At 28.1% G+C, this 17,165-nt stretch overlaps 2 protein-coding genes across 2 annotated transcripts in view; one reads left to right on the top strand and one right to left on the bottom strand.

Annotated features, from left to right (window-relative positions):
- Positions 1-13,083, top strand: part of LOC123263743 — a 100,940-nt gene extending 87,857 nt beyond the window's left edge. The window contains exons 5-13 of the mRNA XM_044726716.1: positions 2,757-4,411; positions 4,574-4,797; positions 8,756-9,020; positions 9,105-9,476; positions 9,920-10,027; positions 10,581-10,733; positions 10,832-10,948; positions 12,606-12,707; positions 12,798-13,083. Of these exons, the coding sequence (XP_044582651.1) occupies positions 2,757-4,411; positions 4,574-4,797; positions 8,756-9,020; positions 9,105-9,476; positions 9,920-10,027; positions 10,581-10,733; positions 10,832-10,948; positions 12,606-12,707; positions 12,798-12,926 (3,125 nt within the window). The 3' untranslated portion in view covers positions 12,927-13,083. The remainder of the gene's footprint in view (positions 1-2,756; positions 4,412-4,573; positions 4,798-8,755; positions 9,021-9,104; positions 9,477-9,919; positions 10,028-10,580; positions 10,734-10,831; positions 10,949-12,605; positions 12,708-12,797) is intronic.
- A 276-nt stretch (positions 13,084-13,359) lies between these two features.
- On the bottom strand, positions 13,360-16,768 carry LOC123263747 (dimethyladenosine transferase 1, mitochondrial). The gene is made up of 3 exons (XM_044726722.1): positions 15,888-16,768; positions 13,627-13,903; positions 13,360-13,544 (listed from the first exon to the last, which is right to left on the bottom strand). The coding sequence occupies exons 1-3, from the start codon at positions 16,676-16,678 to the stop codon at positions 13,512-13,514; spliced, it is 1,101 nt and encodes a 366-aa protein (XP_044582657.1). The 5' UTR covers positions 16,679-16,768; the 3' UTR covers positions 13,360-13,511.
- Positions 16,769-17,165: the final 397 nt, after the last annotated feature.

The raw sequence follows: 17,165 nt of genomic DNA, 5'->3' as shown, positions 1-17,165 counted from the left end.
GTTTATTTATAATTAGCAATAAACTAAAAATCCACTAATCGTTTGTATATCTTTATCTATGTAAATAAGGTTCGTTTACAACACATGCGCAGTACCTTTCTTTTCTGGGTGGACAATCGCGCGAAAGATTTAAAAGTATTTTTTGTACTTTATTTTAATCAATTTTATTATGGAAAATGAGATTATGAGGCGTGCACTTTTGGATTTTCCAAACTTTCTTATAAAATTATTTCAAGTGAAAAATCCTTTTATCCTTTAAAAAGTCAAGTGAAAATCGCTAAAAAAATTGACACAAATTATTAAGATAAAAAACATAACGTTTGTCGGCAATATTTTATTATTATATTATTTTACTATTTAGTAATAATTTTTTTATAGAGTAAAAATGTTTTTATTAAAATTTTACAAGTAAAAATTAAAACTAAAAGTATTTATTTTAATATTATAAATTAAAAAAAAAAAAAAAAAACTATTAAAAATTCTAATAAAAAAGTTGAAAAATTCTGCTGGATATTTTTCAGATAAATATACAAACTTATTAATTTTTTAATACACTTTTACTAGCTTGTAAAGTTTGATTGACTGAAAAAAAATTTTTTTTCTTAAAAATTCAAGACACTAAGACAATTTTTTATTTGAACGAGTGAAGATAAATGAAAGGGAAAAGAAAAGGGAAGAAAGAGCGATTGATTATCTAGAAGCGAATCTTTTCACGGTACATTTTTAATGCAAGACGAGTGAGACAAGACAGGACTATAATATAATAAGTGGCTAGCTTGCGCTATTACCCGGCTTGCGGAGAAAGTTCACCGGAGGCTTAAAGTTGTTACACTTAAATTTATTTATTTATTTATTATTTTAGCTTTTTGTCTCATATACTGATTGCGTGATCGGTGATCGGCAATTAATCTCGCTAAGACGCAAAATGTTATTCGGCAAAAACTATTCATTATTTTTACTATTTATTCATTTTTAATAAATTATTTGCGTGATTTCTGATTACCGATTTTTATTGGATTACGCAATGGCAGTTTTTGTAATTGAAAATTGTGTGGTCATCAATTAAAAGTTGGAGATATATTAAATTTATTGTTGGATAGAAAAAATTATTGTCAATTAACGATAATTATGTAATTGGCAGAAGCGATACAGCATGTTTAACAAAAAATAATGTGCATTAAATTATTAAGATTGTGTAATCGAGAATACCAATGTTTCTCAACGTTTATGGTTCGTAAATTTCAGTAACATAATATTATATGTAATATAAATGTAATGTTATGTTGGGAATTGTTGCATTGTGATTTTAGATTTTATTATTTAGTTATAAATTATTTATTTGTTTTTAATAACTTTATAAAGTGGATACGCGAAGAGAAAACTAATTGATTCAAGAGAAATTTTCTTGATCATTGAAAATTATTTTTTTGGATAATTTATAGCGACAGTTTTATGTTGAAGCATTTTTATTTTTTCATTCTTGTTAAAAATTATTTTTTACAAAAATAGGAATGTTTTTATTTATAAATTTAAATTTATTAAATTCATTGGATTTTTTTTAATAATTATGCACAAAAATAAGACTAAATTATTCAAGAGAAATTCTTTTAATAAGAAAAAATTATTTTGAAAGACAATTTAAGGGAAAATTTTAATATTGAAGCATTTTTTATCCCAAATTTTGTTAAAAATTTATTTCCAAAAAAGTAAAAATATTTTTATTTATAAAATTTATTTATTTTATAAATATATATTAAATTTATTTAATTTTTAAAAATTCATTGAATTTTTTAGATAATTATGCACAAAAATAAGACTAAATTATTCAAGAGAAATTTTTTTGATAAGAAAAAATTTTTTGGAAGACAATTTAAGGCCAAATTTTAAATTGAAGCATTTTTTATCCAAAATTTTGTTGAAAATTTATTTTAAAAAAAATAAAAATATAATTTTAAGTTTTTAATTAAATAAATTAAATTTTAAGTTATAAATCTAAAATACCCAATTAATTATAATAGCCGAGAAAAAATTAATTTAATTAAAAGAAAATATTGTTGATTTAAGAAAAAAATTATTTTGAAGCATTAATTGTACAAAATTTTGTTAAAAAATTTTTTTTTACAAAAATAAGAGTATATTTATGAGTTATAAGTTAAGTAAATTAAATTAACAATTTCAAATTTTAAAAATCCAGTCGAATTGTTTTATTATTTTGGATTAAAAAAAAATTAATTAGCTCAAAATTAAATGTTAAATTTTGTTAAAAGATTTTTTTTTCACAAAAATGAAAGTATATTTATAAGTTAAAAATTAAGAATTTCAAATTTTAAAAATCCAATTGAATTGTTTAATTATTTTGCATTAAAAAAAATTAATTAATATAAAAAAATTTAAGCCAAGATTTAAAAATTAAATTTTAAAAAATTATTTTCTAAGAAATAAAAGTATAATTTCAAGATACAAATTAAAAAAAAAATTTTTCTTAATCAAGTAATATTTTTTCCCTTTTCCTTTTACGATAGGCTGGTTCTCTTAATACATATGGTAAAAAAAGGTCAATAGGCGATGAGCGATGTGTCAGATTAAATCAGATTATGAAAATAAGAATTAAGTAGGGAATAATGTATGATGTTAAAAATGATGAAAGTTGTACTAATTATTCAAGAAATTAAGAAAAATAATAACAAGCTTGTCACCTAACATGACTTAAAAAATAAAATAAAAATAATTTTCCAAAAAAAAATTTTTTTTTCCAGACCAAAGCCCTCGCTTGTGCTTAACAAGGAGCCAGAGCGACAGATCAATAGCAAAGCCCGACGTGTCAGCAGCAGGAATCCAGTACCTGGACACAATGCGTCTAAGTCTTCGCCGACCTTCTTCAAAAGACCTTCTGGAAGTAGAAGAGTCTCTTCCCGCTTCAAGCCCGCCCTTGATTCCCTCGATCACCATAACAACCGTCGAGAAACTGACCTCTCACGAAGAGAAAGAAGTTCGGCCTTCAAAATTGACCGAGTCGCCATACAGGTCGTCGCCGATAAATTTAAACCCTTCCATCGAGCAATTCAAGAGAATGCGTCCGACTTCATGGTCACCGCCACCTGGCAAGCACAAGCACGGATTTCGCGAGCGAGTGAGCGACCCTGGTCCTTTCAACCACACAATTGTAATGCCAGAAAGCCCCAAGAGTCCTCAATTCCAAACCTGGTCTCCTTCCTGCTCTAAAATAGAAATCGGATCAAAAGTCAACGTCTGCAAAATAACTGTCTCTCCAAAAGCTGCGCCGCTGGTCCACAGACTGCAGGTTGGTGGGGAATTCCCAAAAGGATCTAAAAGAACCTCCATCCTTATCAACGGCGAGTCTTCCGAAGCAGAGCCCAATATTACCGACAACAAGGTTACCATCAGCGTCGGTGGCGAAGACAGTGTTTGCAATCCGACGGTAATTTCTGTAAACTCGACGACTCCTCCGAAGATCCAGAGCTCCAAGGAGAACAGGACACTCGTTATTCTGGATAATTATCAGTCTAATATTGTTCTAGAGTCCGCAAAAGCCAATTCTAGAGAAAGAGACTCGAGTGCCGACAAGATGGCCGACAAGAAGCCTAAAATGGAGGACAAAGATGCGCAAAGCCAAATTTTTGTTAGAGATGAAAAAAGATGGTCAGGATTGTCTAAAGAATCTTTAATTTCAAAATTACTTGAAGATTCTCTGCGCAAAGCGCGAGAAAATGGAGAAATTTTGGATGAAAGTAGTGGAGAGGCTATTTTGAGAATTTTGAAGCAAAGTTTGCTTAAAACTAAAGAGTATGAAAGCTCAGAGTCAACTTTGGAGGCTGAACAATTTTCTAGATCACCTAGTATGAATTCTGATGTGGATTTCTCGACTAATTTGTTCTTGGAGGAGAATCCTTATGAGGTTATTAAAGAGCCGATTTATGAAGAAATTCCTGATGAGCCGCCGCCTTTGCCGCTTAGTCCTCCGCCGACAGAAGATTATATTAAAGGAAGGATTTATTTTCCAGAGGAGTATAAAGAGAGTTATTATAAAAAGGTCAATGCTGGACAGTATTTGGGCAGTTATTTGACGGAGGATGTTTTTAAAAAGGATGAAGGTGATTACTTGTCGAAAAGTCCACAGGAGTTTTTTAAACCTACTGGGGATGGAAAGTTGACGAAGAAGTTTGAACTTTTGAACTTTTTGATGGACAAGGATAGAGTTGTGGAGGTTGAGGATGAAGTTGAGATTGAAGATGATGAAGATGAGGACACTGAGGGGGATCTTGAGGCGCTTTATGAGCAGAAAGAAACTAGTATGGGGGATTTGAGCTCGAAAAGTTCGCAGATTTCTAATGTTTCGGACAGCAGTGAGGAATGTAATATTATTCTGACCAGTTCTGCTGAAGCTACTAAGGTAATTATTATTATTATTTTTTTTTTTTTGAGGGGGTTTATGCATGGAAGGATTCATCTGGATGGAACAGGTGGTGAATAAATAATTTGTAACAGGTTTCAGAGTAGAATAGATCGATTAGATGATTGAAAAAATAAATTTAATTGTAAATCGAATTCACAGACACGGAGCGTGGACATCGAAAGAACTGACAGCGGAGTTGGATCGGAGAGCAGTCAAGCGAGCAGCAGCCGCGGCGTTGTAAGACGCTGGCGAGCCGGAAACACCTCATCTTCCTCCTCCTCCGGTCCGGGCAGTCTCCTCGCTGGAATCCCTCAGGTCATATCCGGCGATGCGAAACTCTGTGAGGATTGCGAGCAACGTCTTGAGCCTCTAATCACCGACAGGTACGCTAATAATAAATAATAACTATTCAATCATCCGTAATATCTTTTGATATTTTTATAATAATGATAATAATAATAACTAGAAAAGTTGCAGTCACTATTTGACTTTTATTAAATTGCACTGTATTTTCTTAAATATTGACGTTTTTAAAGATATAAGCTCATCCCGATGTTACACTCATCAAGAGCTTTCATTTAAGTACCCACATGCATTTTGATATATATATATATATATATATATATATATATATATATATATTTGAAAAATTGATGTGGGTACTCAAATGAAAGGTATCGATGAGTATAACATCGGGATGAGCTTATATCATTAAAAATGTCAGTAGTTCACAAGATACAATGTCATTTCTTAATTATTGACGTTTTTTAAGATTTAAACTCATTTCGATGTTACACTCATCAAGAGCTTTCATTTGAGTACCCACATGCATTATTGAGATATATATATATATATATATATATATATATATATATATATATATATATATATATATATATATATATATATATTTACATATATATAATATATATAAATATATGAAAAATTGATGTGGGTACTCAAATTAAAGGTCTCAAAAAGTGTAATGTCGGGATGAGCTTATATCTTTAAAAATGTAAATAGTTCACAAGATAATTGTTAAATTGCACTGTACTTTCTTAAATATAGATGTGTTTAAAGATATAAGCTCATCCCGATGTTACACTTATCAAAAGCTTTCATTCGAGTACCCACATGACATTTTTTATATATTTTATATATATGGTATTTGTGAAATATATATAATATATAAAATATATGAAAAATTGATGTGGGTACTCAAATTGAAGGTCTCGATGAGTGTAACATCGAGGTGAGCTTATATCTTAAAAAATGTCAATAGTTCACAAAATACAAGGTCATTTCTTAATTAAGTATCTAGAGATAGTAAATTTCCGAATGCAACCTAAATACTTATCATAATAATAATAGTCATAATTTTTATATAAAATTTACTGTGCGCAAGATCAAAGATTACAATAAATAAATTCATTGTTAATAAGTGTGTGAAAAAAAAAATTTTTTCTCTGAAAATAATTTATAAAATTTGAATTTATAATTTTAATATTTAATATTATACCTAATAAATTACAAGTAAAAACTTTCTCTGATAAAAATCCCGAGAACAATAGTCTTCTATGGTCTATAAATTTGAATTATTATTAATTGTAGTTGCAGATTATAATAAATATATAGTAATTGTTCTTTTACTTATAAATTATCGTAATAATTTTCCAAGGAAAGAAAATTTTCTTAAAAAAAAAAAATAATTTCAAAATTTTCTAAAGTAATAAATTAAGACGTTAAAATGATAATTAATGTTCAATGAGTATAACATTTAATTACAAAGTTAAGAATGAAATTTAGTGTTATTAATTTTAATAACAAAGTAAAAATTGGCTTAACTAAAAATAAATGAGAATAACGATATTATAAAAGGATAAAATTAAAATTAATTACGTAATTAACTTAACACTTAATCACGAGCTTTCAAATAATTTATAACACTTTCTCGATAAATTGACCCAATAAAGGAAACTTTATTGATAAATTAATAATTATTTCGTCGATAAATAATTTAATCTTGTTATTTACGTCTATTGGTGACTAAAAATACAAATAAAATATGTAATTTTAATAATTAAATCATCAGTTTATACAGTATCACGTATTTAATATCACTTTCACCTGCTATCAATTCAGTTTGTCACTAAATATAAAAGCGAAAGCGTATTCACGATTATATTATCGAATGCTCGATTTAGTTTTTATTTAAGAAAAAAAAAATACTGAGCGTTCTATCCTCCTTCAGCTGATGGTTGATGTCGCGAATAATTGAACGCCAAGTAAAGAAAGCTGACATAATATATAAATAAAATAGAATAAATACCAATATAAATGTGTGTATATATATATATATATATATATATATATATATATATATATATATATATATATATATATAATTATACATTGGTTGGAATTTTATTGAATTTTTTAGCGCACGTACTTGTTGCTAACACAAGTAAAATTTAAAATAAAAATTGGCAAGCCCACAGGTGTGTTCCGGGGCTTTTACAACATTGTAAAATGATCTGCATGTCGATCAGCGTTTGCTCGCCACCTTTCTACAATAAATATGAAAGTTAACCGGAAAAGTGTGCAGGCATTGCCGGGAATTAACTTACTCCATTTAAATATTTACATATCTATTTAGTTATTTTTATTTTTTTATGAATTATTAGATTATAAACTATCTATTTTATTTTATTCATTAACATACTTGTCTTGACTGAACATGTAACTAAAAATAAAATTTGTTTTTTAGTAAATTCCAGTATGGAAAAAAAATTTATTATTACTATCTATATTATTAAGAGAATAAAAAAATTTTGTCTCCAGGATAGTCATATGATAAATTGGTTTTTTAAAGTGAAATTTAGTGTCATTGCAAAGGTCTTGATGTAAATTTGTGCCTTTTCAAGGTTTCATATCATTCTCGCCGATAGTCAAGTATGTAGGGTGCATTCGAAAATTCTCTATCTCTAGATACATAATTAAGAAATGACCTTGTATCTTGTGAACTATTGACATTTTTGAATATATAAGCTCATTACGATGTTACACTCATCGAGACCTTTCATTTGAGTACCCACATGCATTTTGATATATTTTTCATATATACATATATAATATATATGTATATATGAAAAATATATATTAAAAATGTATGTGGGTACTCAAATGAAAGCTCTTGATGAGTGTAACATCGAAATGAGCTTATATCTTAAAAAATGTCAATAATTAACAAATTACCTTTTATCTTGTGAAATATTGACATTTTAAAAATATAAGCTCATCCCGATGTTAAATTCATCGAAACCTTTCATTTGAGTACCCACATCAATTTTTCATATATTTATATATATTATATATATGTATATATGAAAAATATATCAAAATGCATGTTGGTACTCAAATGAAAGCTCTTGATGAGTGTAACATCGAAATGAGCTTATATCTTAAAAAATGTCAATAATTAAGAAATTACCTTTTATCTTGTGAAATATTGACATTTTTAAAATATAAGCTCATCCCGATGTTACATTCATCGAAACCTTTCATTTGAGTACCCACATCAATTTTTCATATATTTATATATATTATATATATGTATATATGAAAAATATATCAAAATGCATGTTGGTACTCAAATGAAAGCTTCTTGATGAGTGTAACATCGGAATGAGCTTATATCTTAAAAATGTTAATAATTAAAAATGACACTGTATCTTCTCAATTAATGATATTTTTAAAGATATAAGTTCACCCCACATTACACTCATCGAGACGTTTCATTTGAATACCCACATCAATTTTTCATATATTTATATACATATATATATATATGTATATATGAAAAATATATCAAAAATGCATGTGGGTACTCAAATGAAAGCTCTTGATGAGTGTAACATCAGGATGAGCTTACATCTTTAAAAATATCAATAATTAAGAAATGACCTCGTATCTTGTCAACTACTGACATTTTTAAAGATATAAGCTCATCCCAACATTACACTCATCAAAACCTTTCATTTGAGTACCCACATGCACTTTTCATATATTTTATAAATATCATATATATATTATATACAAAATATATGAAAAATGCATGAGGGTACTCAAATGAAAGCTTTTGATGAGTGTATCATCGGGATGAGCTTATATCTTTAACATCGTCAATATTTAAAAAACTACAGTGCAATTTAACAAAATTCATTATTTAATAAAGCAAAATTTCATTTATTTATAGTCCATAAATCAATGCAGTCACATAGTGACTGCAAGGTTTCTATTTATTATTATTTTTAAATTCTAATATCAAATAAAATTTTTCAGTGGTGTTGTCTACGCGCCATTCGTTTGCCGGAAGTGTTCTAAGAAGCGTGCCGAGCGTAAAGAAATAATAACAGAAATCGTGGAGACAGAGCAAAAGTACGGAAGGGATTTAAGAATTATTTTAGAAGAGTTTCATCGACCTATGTTACGAGCTGGTCTTTTAACGCAAGAACAATTGTCTGCGATATTTCTCAACGTAGAAGAGTTACTTGAGCATAATCTAGTACTTGCCGAGAAATTGAAAGACGCCGTCGAGCTCAGTCAAGTAAGTCAAACAACTTATCCAATTAATATTTTATTTTTATTTAATTCTTTCCAATTTATTCACTACTCAAATTCGTCAATCTAGGTCTCTGGAGACGAAGATTTAGTGACAGTAGATGTTGGGAAAATTTTCCTCGAGTCGGAAAGAATGCTCCATGCATTCGAAAGTTACTGCACCCGACAAGGCGGCGCGAGCTGTCTGCTCCAGAACTTGGAGAAAGAAAAGGAACTGCTGAGAATATTCTTAAAAGTTTCGCAAATGGAGAACGCCGTTCTGAGACGCATGAACTTGAATTCTTTTCTCATGGTACCTGTTCAGAGGGTCACTAAGTACCCTTTGTTGCTCGCTCGTCTCCTTAAAGCGACGCCTTCTGTCAGGATTGACGTCCTGGAAGCGAGAAAGAGGCTGGAACAGGCACGGGCCAATATCGAACTTCATTTAGAGCACATGAATGCTGTAAGATTTTTTTTTTTTGTTGAAAAAATTATTTTTATTTTAAAATCAAATTAAAAATTAAATTTTAATAGTAATTTTAAATTTGAATAATAATTTTAATAAAAATTTAAATAATTTTTAATTTTAATAATTTTTAATTTTAATAAAAATTTTAATAATTTTTAATTTTAATAATTTGAAATTTTAATAAAAATTTTAATAATTTTTAATTTTAATAATTTGAAATTTTAATAAAAATTTTAATAATTTTAAATTTGAATAATAATTTTAAATTTTAATAATTTAAAATTTTAAATGTTAATAATTTAAAATTTTAATAATTTTAAATGTTAATAATTTAAAATTTTAATAATTTTAAATTTGAATAAAAATTTTATTAATTTTAAATTTGAATAATTATTTTAATAATTTTAAATTAATTAAATTTTATTTTATTGAAATAGGAAGCCAAAGATGTGACATCAACAAAACTCTGGCGCAGGATTTCAATAATCCAGAATGGCAGAAGGTCTAATGGCGAACATGATATGGTCAATATTAAATTACGCAAGGTGAGAATATTCAAATAATTTAGTTGATATTATTTCAAAGATACTTTATTATTTTATGCAATGTTTGGCAGATATATTTTTGCTTTCTCATACGATTTATAAAAATACAATTTAATTTTTTTTTTACCTTATAAAAAACACTTTTTAGAATTTTTTCAAATTTTTTCATCCAACTAAAAACGAAGAATTTTTACTTACTTTTTTTTTTTTTTATTGTATTGTATTAATCTTTGAGATTTTCTGCAAATCTTTTTTGAACTTAAAAAAAAAAAATTTTTTTATAAAAATTTAGATAAAAAATAAAAAGAAGCTTCAAATATTTTTTTTTTTAAAGACATTTGAAGAAAATAAAAAAAAAGGATTTTTTCATCTTTTTTTGGCAAATTGAATACATTAAAAAAAAATTTGTTTTAACAAATTTAAAAAATCAATTTTTTTTTATATTTAAAAGAATTTTTTCTTTTTTAAAAAATTTAATTAACGTTAACAACAAATTTTAATAAAAATATCTAAACATAATATTTATAAATAACTCGTTTATAAATTGGAGCAGATGGCTGTTGAAGTACTTGAATGGGCACACGAAGAAGCGCGTTTTGTTTTGGAGGGCCGTCTTCTCGTTGCTCAACCGACCGACAATAATTGGCGGAGAGGAAGAACTGTTAAATTAGCACCTGTCATTGCAATGCTTGTTACTAACGGAAAGGTAAATACACTCTTTTTTTTTTTTTTTATCAGTCAATTACAAGCATCCATTAGCTGATGTGTAATTATTGATCGTAATTATTTTCTATTTTCTTCCAGTCCAATACGGAGTTTGTCGATTTGAATGACGACTCGTTGTTCCCGAGACAGATCGGCATTAAAGAAGCGACTTTGTTGTTAGTTAAAGAAAAAATTGGGCGCTATTCACTTCTACGAGTAAGTTGCCCAATAAATAAAAAATTTCACCCATTAATCTATATAATTAAGAAATGACCTTGTATCTTGTGAACTATTAACATTTTTAAAGATATAAGCTCATCTTGATCTTACACTCATCAAGGCCTTTCATTTGAGTACCCACATCAAATTTTCATATATTTATATATATTACATATATTGCTTATATGTATATATATGAAAAATATATCAAAATCCATGTGGGTACTTAAATGAAAGCTTTTGATGAGTGTAACATCAAAATGAGTTTATTTCTTAAAAAATGTCAATAATTAAGTAATGACCTTGTATTTTGAGAACTATTGACATTTTAAATGATATAAGCTCATCCCGACATTACACTCAACGAGATCTTTCATTCGAGTACCCACATGAATTTTTCATATATTTTCTATATTTCACATATACCATATATGTAAAATATATGAAAAATGCCATGTGAGTACTTAAATGAAAGGTCTCGATGAGTGTCACATCGAAAAGAGTTTATGTTTTAAAAAATGTCAATAATTAAGTAATGACATTGTATCTTATCAACTAATGACATTTTTATTGATATAAGCTCATCCCGAAATTAAACTCATCGAGACCTCTTATTTGAGTACCCACATCAATTTTTCATATATTTATATATATTATATATATCATATATACGTATATATGGAAAATATATCAAAAATGGATGTGGATACTCAAATGAAAGCTTTTGATGAGTGTAACATCGGGATGAGCTTACATCTTTAAAAATATCAATAATTAAGAAATTACCTTGTATTTTGAGAAATATTGACATTTTTTAAGATATAAGCTCATCCCGATGTTACACTCATCGAGACCTTTTATTTGAGTACCCACATCAATTTTTCATATATTTATATATATTATATATATGTATACATGAAAAATATATCAAAATGTATGTGGGTATTTAAATAAAAGCTCTTGATGAACGTAACATCAAAATGAGTTTAAATCTTAAAAAATGTCAATAATTAAGAAATGACATTGTATCTTGTCAACTAATGATATTTTTAAAGATATAAGCTCATCATGACATTACACTCATCGAGACCTTTCATTTGAGTACCCACATCAATTTTTCATATATTTATATATATTACATACATTGCATATGTGTATATATATGAAAAATATATCAAAATGCATGTAGGCACTCAAATGAAAGCTCTTGATGAGTGTAACATCGGGATGAGCTTACATCTCTAAAAATATCAATAATTAAGAAATGACCTTGTATTTTGAGAACTGTTGACATTTTTAGAGATATAAGCTCACCCCGAAATTACACTTATTGAGACCTTTCATTTGAGTACCCACATCAATTTTTCATATATTTATATATATTACATATATTGTATATATTTATATATATGAAAAATATATAAAAATGCATGTGAGTACTCAAATTAAAGATCTTGATGAGTGTAACATCAAAATGAGCTTATATCTTTAAAAACGTCAATATTTAAAAAAATACAGTGCAATTTAACAAAAATCATTAATAAATTTAATAAGCAAAATTTCATTTACTTATACTCCACAAGGCACAGCAGTCACGTAGTGACTGCAAGGTTGCTAATTAATTATAAATAATCATTATTTATTTTTATTCTAGGAGCCATTGTACCTAGATAAATGCATAGTTTGTTGTGAAACGGATTTAGAAGATTATTTCGAAATTCAAGAACTAGCTTCCAAGGAAACTTTTATATTTAAAGTAATTATTAATTTTATTTATTTAAATTAACTTTTTTTTTTCTTTTAATCAAAAAATAATAAATTTTTAATATATAATTTTAAATTAAAGGCTGAAGATGGTGCAAGAACAAAAAGATGGTGTAGAACACTTCAAGCGCATGCGCAGTCACTGGGCGCCTGGCGAAGACGTCGAGGAGCTCTTCCGAACATTATGATATGCGGAGTAGCAAGAAGTTAATTTAAAGAGACCGAATTAATAATTTTTACTTAATTAATTACACTTAATTAATAACCAAATAGATCAGACGTCAATTTTTAAAACCTTGAGATTTTTTAAGACGTAACTTGTTTATATTTTTATTATTAATTAATTAATTAAAAATAAATAAGAGAAAGGATGCGTTCCAAGTGATCCTTATATATATTATTGATATTCGTTAAAATAATATATCTTATATTTAAGGATTATTTAAAAAAAAATTCAATTAATATTTTCAAAAGATTGAGTAGCTGTGATATTGATCGGTGATTTGGGATTTCAAATTTAAATATTTTTTATTAATTATTAATTATTAATTTTAATTCCTTTTTTTTATCGAGTTTGGAAGTTAAGGGCTCTGAAATTAAATTTATTTATGTTATTAATTATTAATTAAATAACGAAAGAATAATTACTATTATTATAATAACTGATCTATTATAAAACTATACATTGATGTTTTTTTTTAAATGTAAATTATAAATTTTTGATAAAATTATATTACATTAAACAATAATTATAATTAAATGTAATATGTTCAAATGACTGTAAATAAATCCAATATTATCCTTGCTCGATTGTACGTAAACTGGAATTCTGATAAAATAAATGTGAGATAAATATTTAAATAATTTTTTTTTTTTTTTTTTAATAATTATAATTATTTTAATCAACTTACTCTAGGTGGTATAAAATTATCAGGAGGAATTTCTTCTCCCTCCGCCAGTTCACGTATGTAAACCCTCTTGGTCATCGCGGACGATACGATTTTTTTACTATCTCGGTGATTATAATCCTTAACTTCCGGATGTTTTTCAATTATGTACTTGTAAGCTGAGCAAAGTCGGTGGATTTCTTCTACTGTGAGCTGATAAGACCGCATCGTAGGATCTATGTCTGCTAATTTCATCATTACTACCGCAAGATCTTCTTGGTAATCTTTTGGAAAGAGTGTTCTGAAATAAAATATGTGTTAGTTAAATTATATCGAAATTAACAAGCATTGAAATTTTTTTTTTAATCAATTAAAAAAAAAATTTTCTAGATATGCAATTTTTTTTATTTATGTCAATTCATGATGATAACATGATAATAAGTATTTAGACTGCATTCGAAAATTCTCTATCTGTAGATACATAATTAAGAAATTACCTTGTATCTTGAGAACTATTGATATTTTTGAGGATATAAGCTCATTTTAATGTTACACTCATCAAGAGCTTTCATTTGAGTACCCACATCAATTTTTCATATATTTATATATATTATATGTATGTATATATAAAAATATATCAAAATGCATGTGGGTACTCAAATGAAAGCTCTTGATAACTGTAACATCGAAATGAGTTAATATCTTAAGAAATGTAAATAATTAAGAAATGACATTGTATTTTGTCAACTAATGATATTTTTTAAGATCTAAGCTCATCCCGAGATTACACTCATCGAGATCTTTCATTTGAGTACCCACATCAATTTTTCATATATTTATATATTTATATATGTATATATATATATATATATATATATATATATATATATATATATGTCGGAGATAATATCGAGCTGGGTTTTCCCAGAAATAGGAAATTCCCAACATTTTAGTTTGTCTGTTAATTTTAAGCAAAATTGTAAAGCATAGAATATTTAGATATTATTTACAACTTAAGCTGAATATATTTTTATGGTTATGACGATGGGCTTAAGTCCGGAGTGACAATGGTCACCAAACGTAGCCGAGGTCACAGGATAGAAGTAAAAAAGTATATAGTTAGAAATATCGACAGACAATGAGGGCTGTCGAAATATTGTTGAGTGAATAAGTACTTAGGGTACTTGGAAGAGTAGTTCTCGTTGAACATTGATCAAGTAAAGATCGCATACATCCTGCTGACCCCGGAAAACGCAACAATATCTTTACAATATCATAATGAATTTGAAGAATTTCAGCCTGATTCCATCATGAGCTTACGCAGATACTATTATGACTTCAGTATGAAATTATGCGTTTGTCACTATGGATTGGTCACGAATCCCCATGTGACCGATCCGTGTAGATCAAATTTTATAATAAAACATAATCAAATTACTAGAAATATTGTTTCTCCAACAAGAAAAATAAAAATTTTATAATCTAGTTAAAAAAAAATTCGTTTCCATAAGTATTTTACTTATTACAGGTTTCAAATGTATTGATATGGCTTTTATATGAATCTCATATTAGTGCCAAAATATGAGATTCATTATGATATTCATTATGAGCGTCATAATGATATCATATCATTTTTACACGGGATATTGACATTTTTAAAGATACAAGCTCATCCCGATGATACACTTATCGAGACCTTTCACTTGAGTACCGATATCAATTTTTCATATATTTATATATATTATATATATCATATATATATGTATATATGGAAAAGATATCAAAAATGTATGTGGGTACTCAAATGAAAGTTCTTGATGAGCGTAACATCAGGATGGGCTTATTTATTTATTTAAGTTGATAATGAAGCTTACATCTTTAAAAATATCAATAATTAAGAAATGACCTCGTATCTTGTCAACTACTGACATTTTTAAAGATATAAGCTCATCTTAACATTACACTCATCGATACCTTTCATTTGAGTACCCACATCAATTTTTCATATATTTATATATATCATATATATGTATATATGAAAAATATATCAAAAATGCATGTGGGTACTCAAATGAAAGCTCTTGATGCGTGTAACATCGGGATGAGCTTATATCTTTAAAAACTTCAATAGTTGAGAAAGTACAGTGCAATTTACCAAAATTCATTATTTAATAAAGCAAAACTTAATTTGCTTATAGTTCACGTCACATAGTGACTCCAAGGTCACTATTTAAAGTACTAATAAATATCAATAATATGAACTACCATTGTAAAAAATAAATTACCTCACACAAGCCAAACAATATTTTTGTCTGAACGAAAACATATGCCTGGTAATTTTCTCAAAGAAATCAAAATCGTGGTCAGTCTGAGGGTTGACTAATGGCTCGAACAACACAACCCCGACATCAACATCCGGCTGGGGAACAAAAGAAGATCCAGGAATAGTGAAGCAGAGCTTAGGAGTGGTCCAAGCTTGAGCCATCACGGACAGCCTGCAGCGTTGATCAAAATGCGGTTCTGCGACCAGCCTTTCCGCGACTTCTTTCTGAAAAGTTAGACACATCTTAATCCTGCCTAGAGCCCAGGGTCCAGTTCTCTGAGAAATCATCTTTAGCCAGCGGATGATCAAAGGAGTGGAGACATTGAAGGGCAGGTTCCCGATGATAAAAGCCCTCGGGTTCCGCGGGTCGTCCCAGTTCTGACCAAGTTCTTGAGGGAACACTTTCTTCATGTTAGTCCGCATGATGTCGTCGTAAAAAATCTCCATCTTGCCTCCAATCACCCCCAAAGTTTCCGAAAGCAAGTCCAATGTTGGCTTGAACCTCGGGTCTTTCTCAATGACCACCAGCCTGCTCGGTCGCTTTTTTATAATAGACCTAGTTAGTCCACCAGGTCCTGGACCGACTTCCAACACATGCGCGCCCTCTATTTTTCCAACTTGGTTTACAACTCGGTTTATTATTTTCTCGCTTAGCAAAAAATTCTGGGCCAGTTCTTTGCGCGCTCTAAGGTGGTATAATTTTAGTACGTCGGCGACTGACGGCAAGGGAGGTAATCTCATTTTTGCTGCCATTGTTCTTATTTTTTTTTTTAAATTATAATGTAAAAAATTAAGTAAAAATTATAATTAATAATAAAATTGGTTAATATTTGTGGAGTTAATTAGTTACTAAGTTACTAAGCCTGCTCTGTAGAAACAGTCTCAGGAAGCTCAAAATCGTCCAAAAATTTCTCCTGCTTAACTGCGTGAATAGTGTAAAAGTAAATTCCAAACACTCCGGCGAATAAACCTGTTGCCATCCAACGGTTGTTTTTTCGGATTCCTATCATACGAACAGCGCGTTTTAAATTAAGCTCTTGGATGCGTTTTACTAAGTGACGTTGCAGGGAAGATAATTTTTTTTCTTTGTTGAAATCAACTGGGGGCATTTCTTCCTTGTCCATTATCTATAATTTATATTGTTATTATTTATTAGAAATTTTGGTTTGCTTCTGTGAAATTTAAGAAAATTTTATTCAGCAGATATTTTATAATTTTGAAATTTTTGGTAATTTAAATT

The sequence above is a fragment of the Cotesia glomerata genome, linkage group LG4 (genome assembly GCF_020080835.1).
Source record: "Cotesia glomerata isolate CgM1 linkage group LG4, MPM_Cglom_v2.3, whole genome shotgun sequence".
Taxonomy (NCBI): Eukaryota; Metazoa; Arthropoda; class Insecta; order Hymenoptera; family Braconidae; genus Cotesia; species Cotesia glomerata.
The sequence above is the reverse complement of the archived record's forward strand: the minus strand, read 5'-3'. Positions and strand labels throughout refer to the sequence as shown.

Excerpts from the sequence above, each read along its gene's own strand:
- LOC123263747 (XM_044726722.1), bottom strand. The coding sequence starts at position 16,678 with ATGGCAGCAAAAATGAGATTACCTCCCTTGCCGTCAGTCGCCGACGTA. Across the intron at positions 13,904-15,887 it reads TATTGTTTGGCTTGTGTGAG|AACACTCTTTCCAAAAGATT; the intron begins GTAATTTATTTT and ends ATTTTATTTCAG. Across the intron at positions 13,545-13,626 it reads ATAATTTTATACCACCTAGA|AATTCCAGTTTACGTACAAT; the intron begins GTAAGTTGATTA and ends TTATTTTATCAG.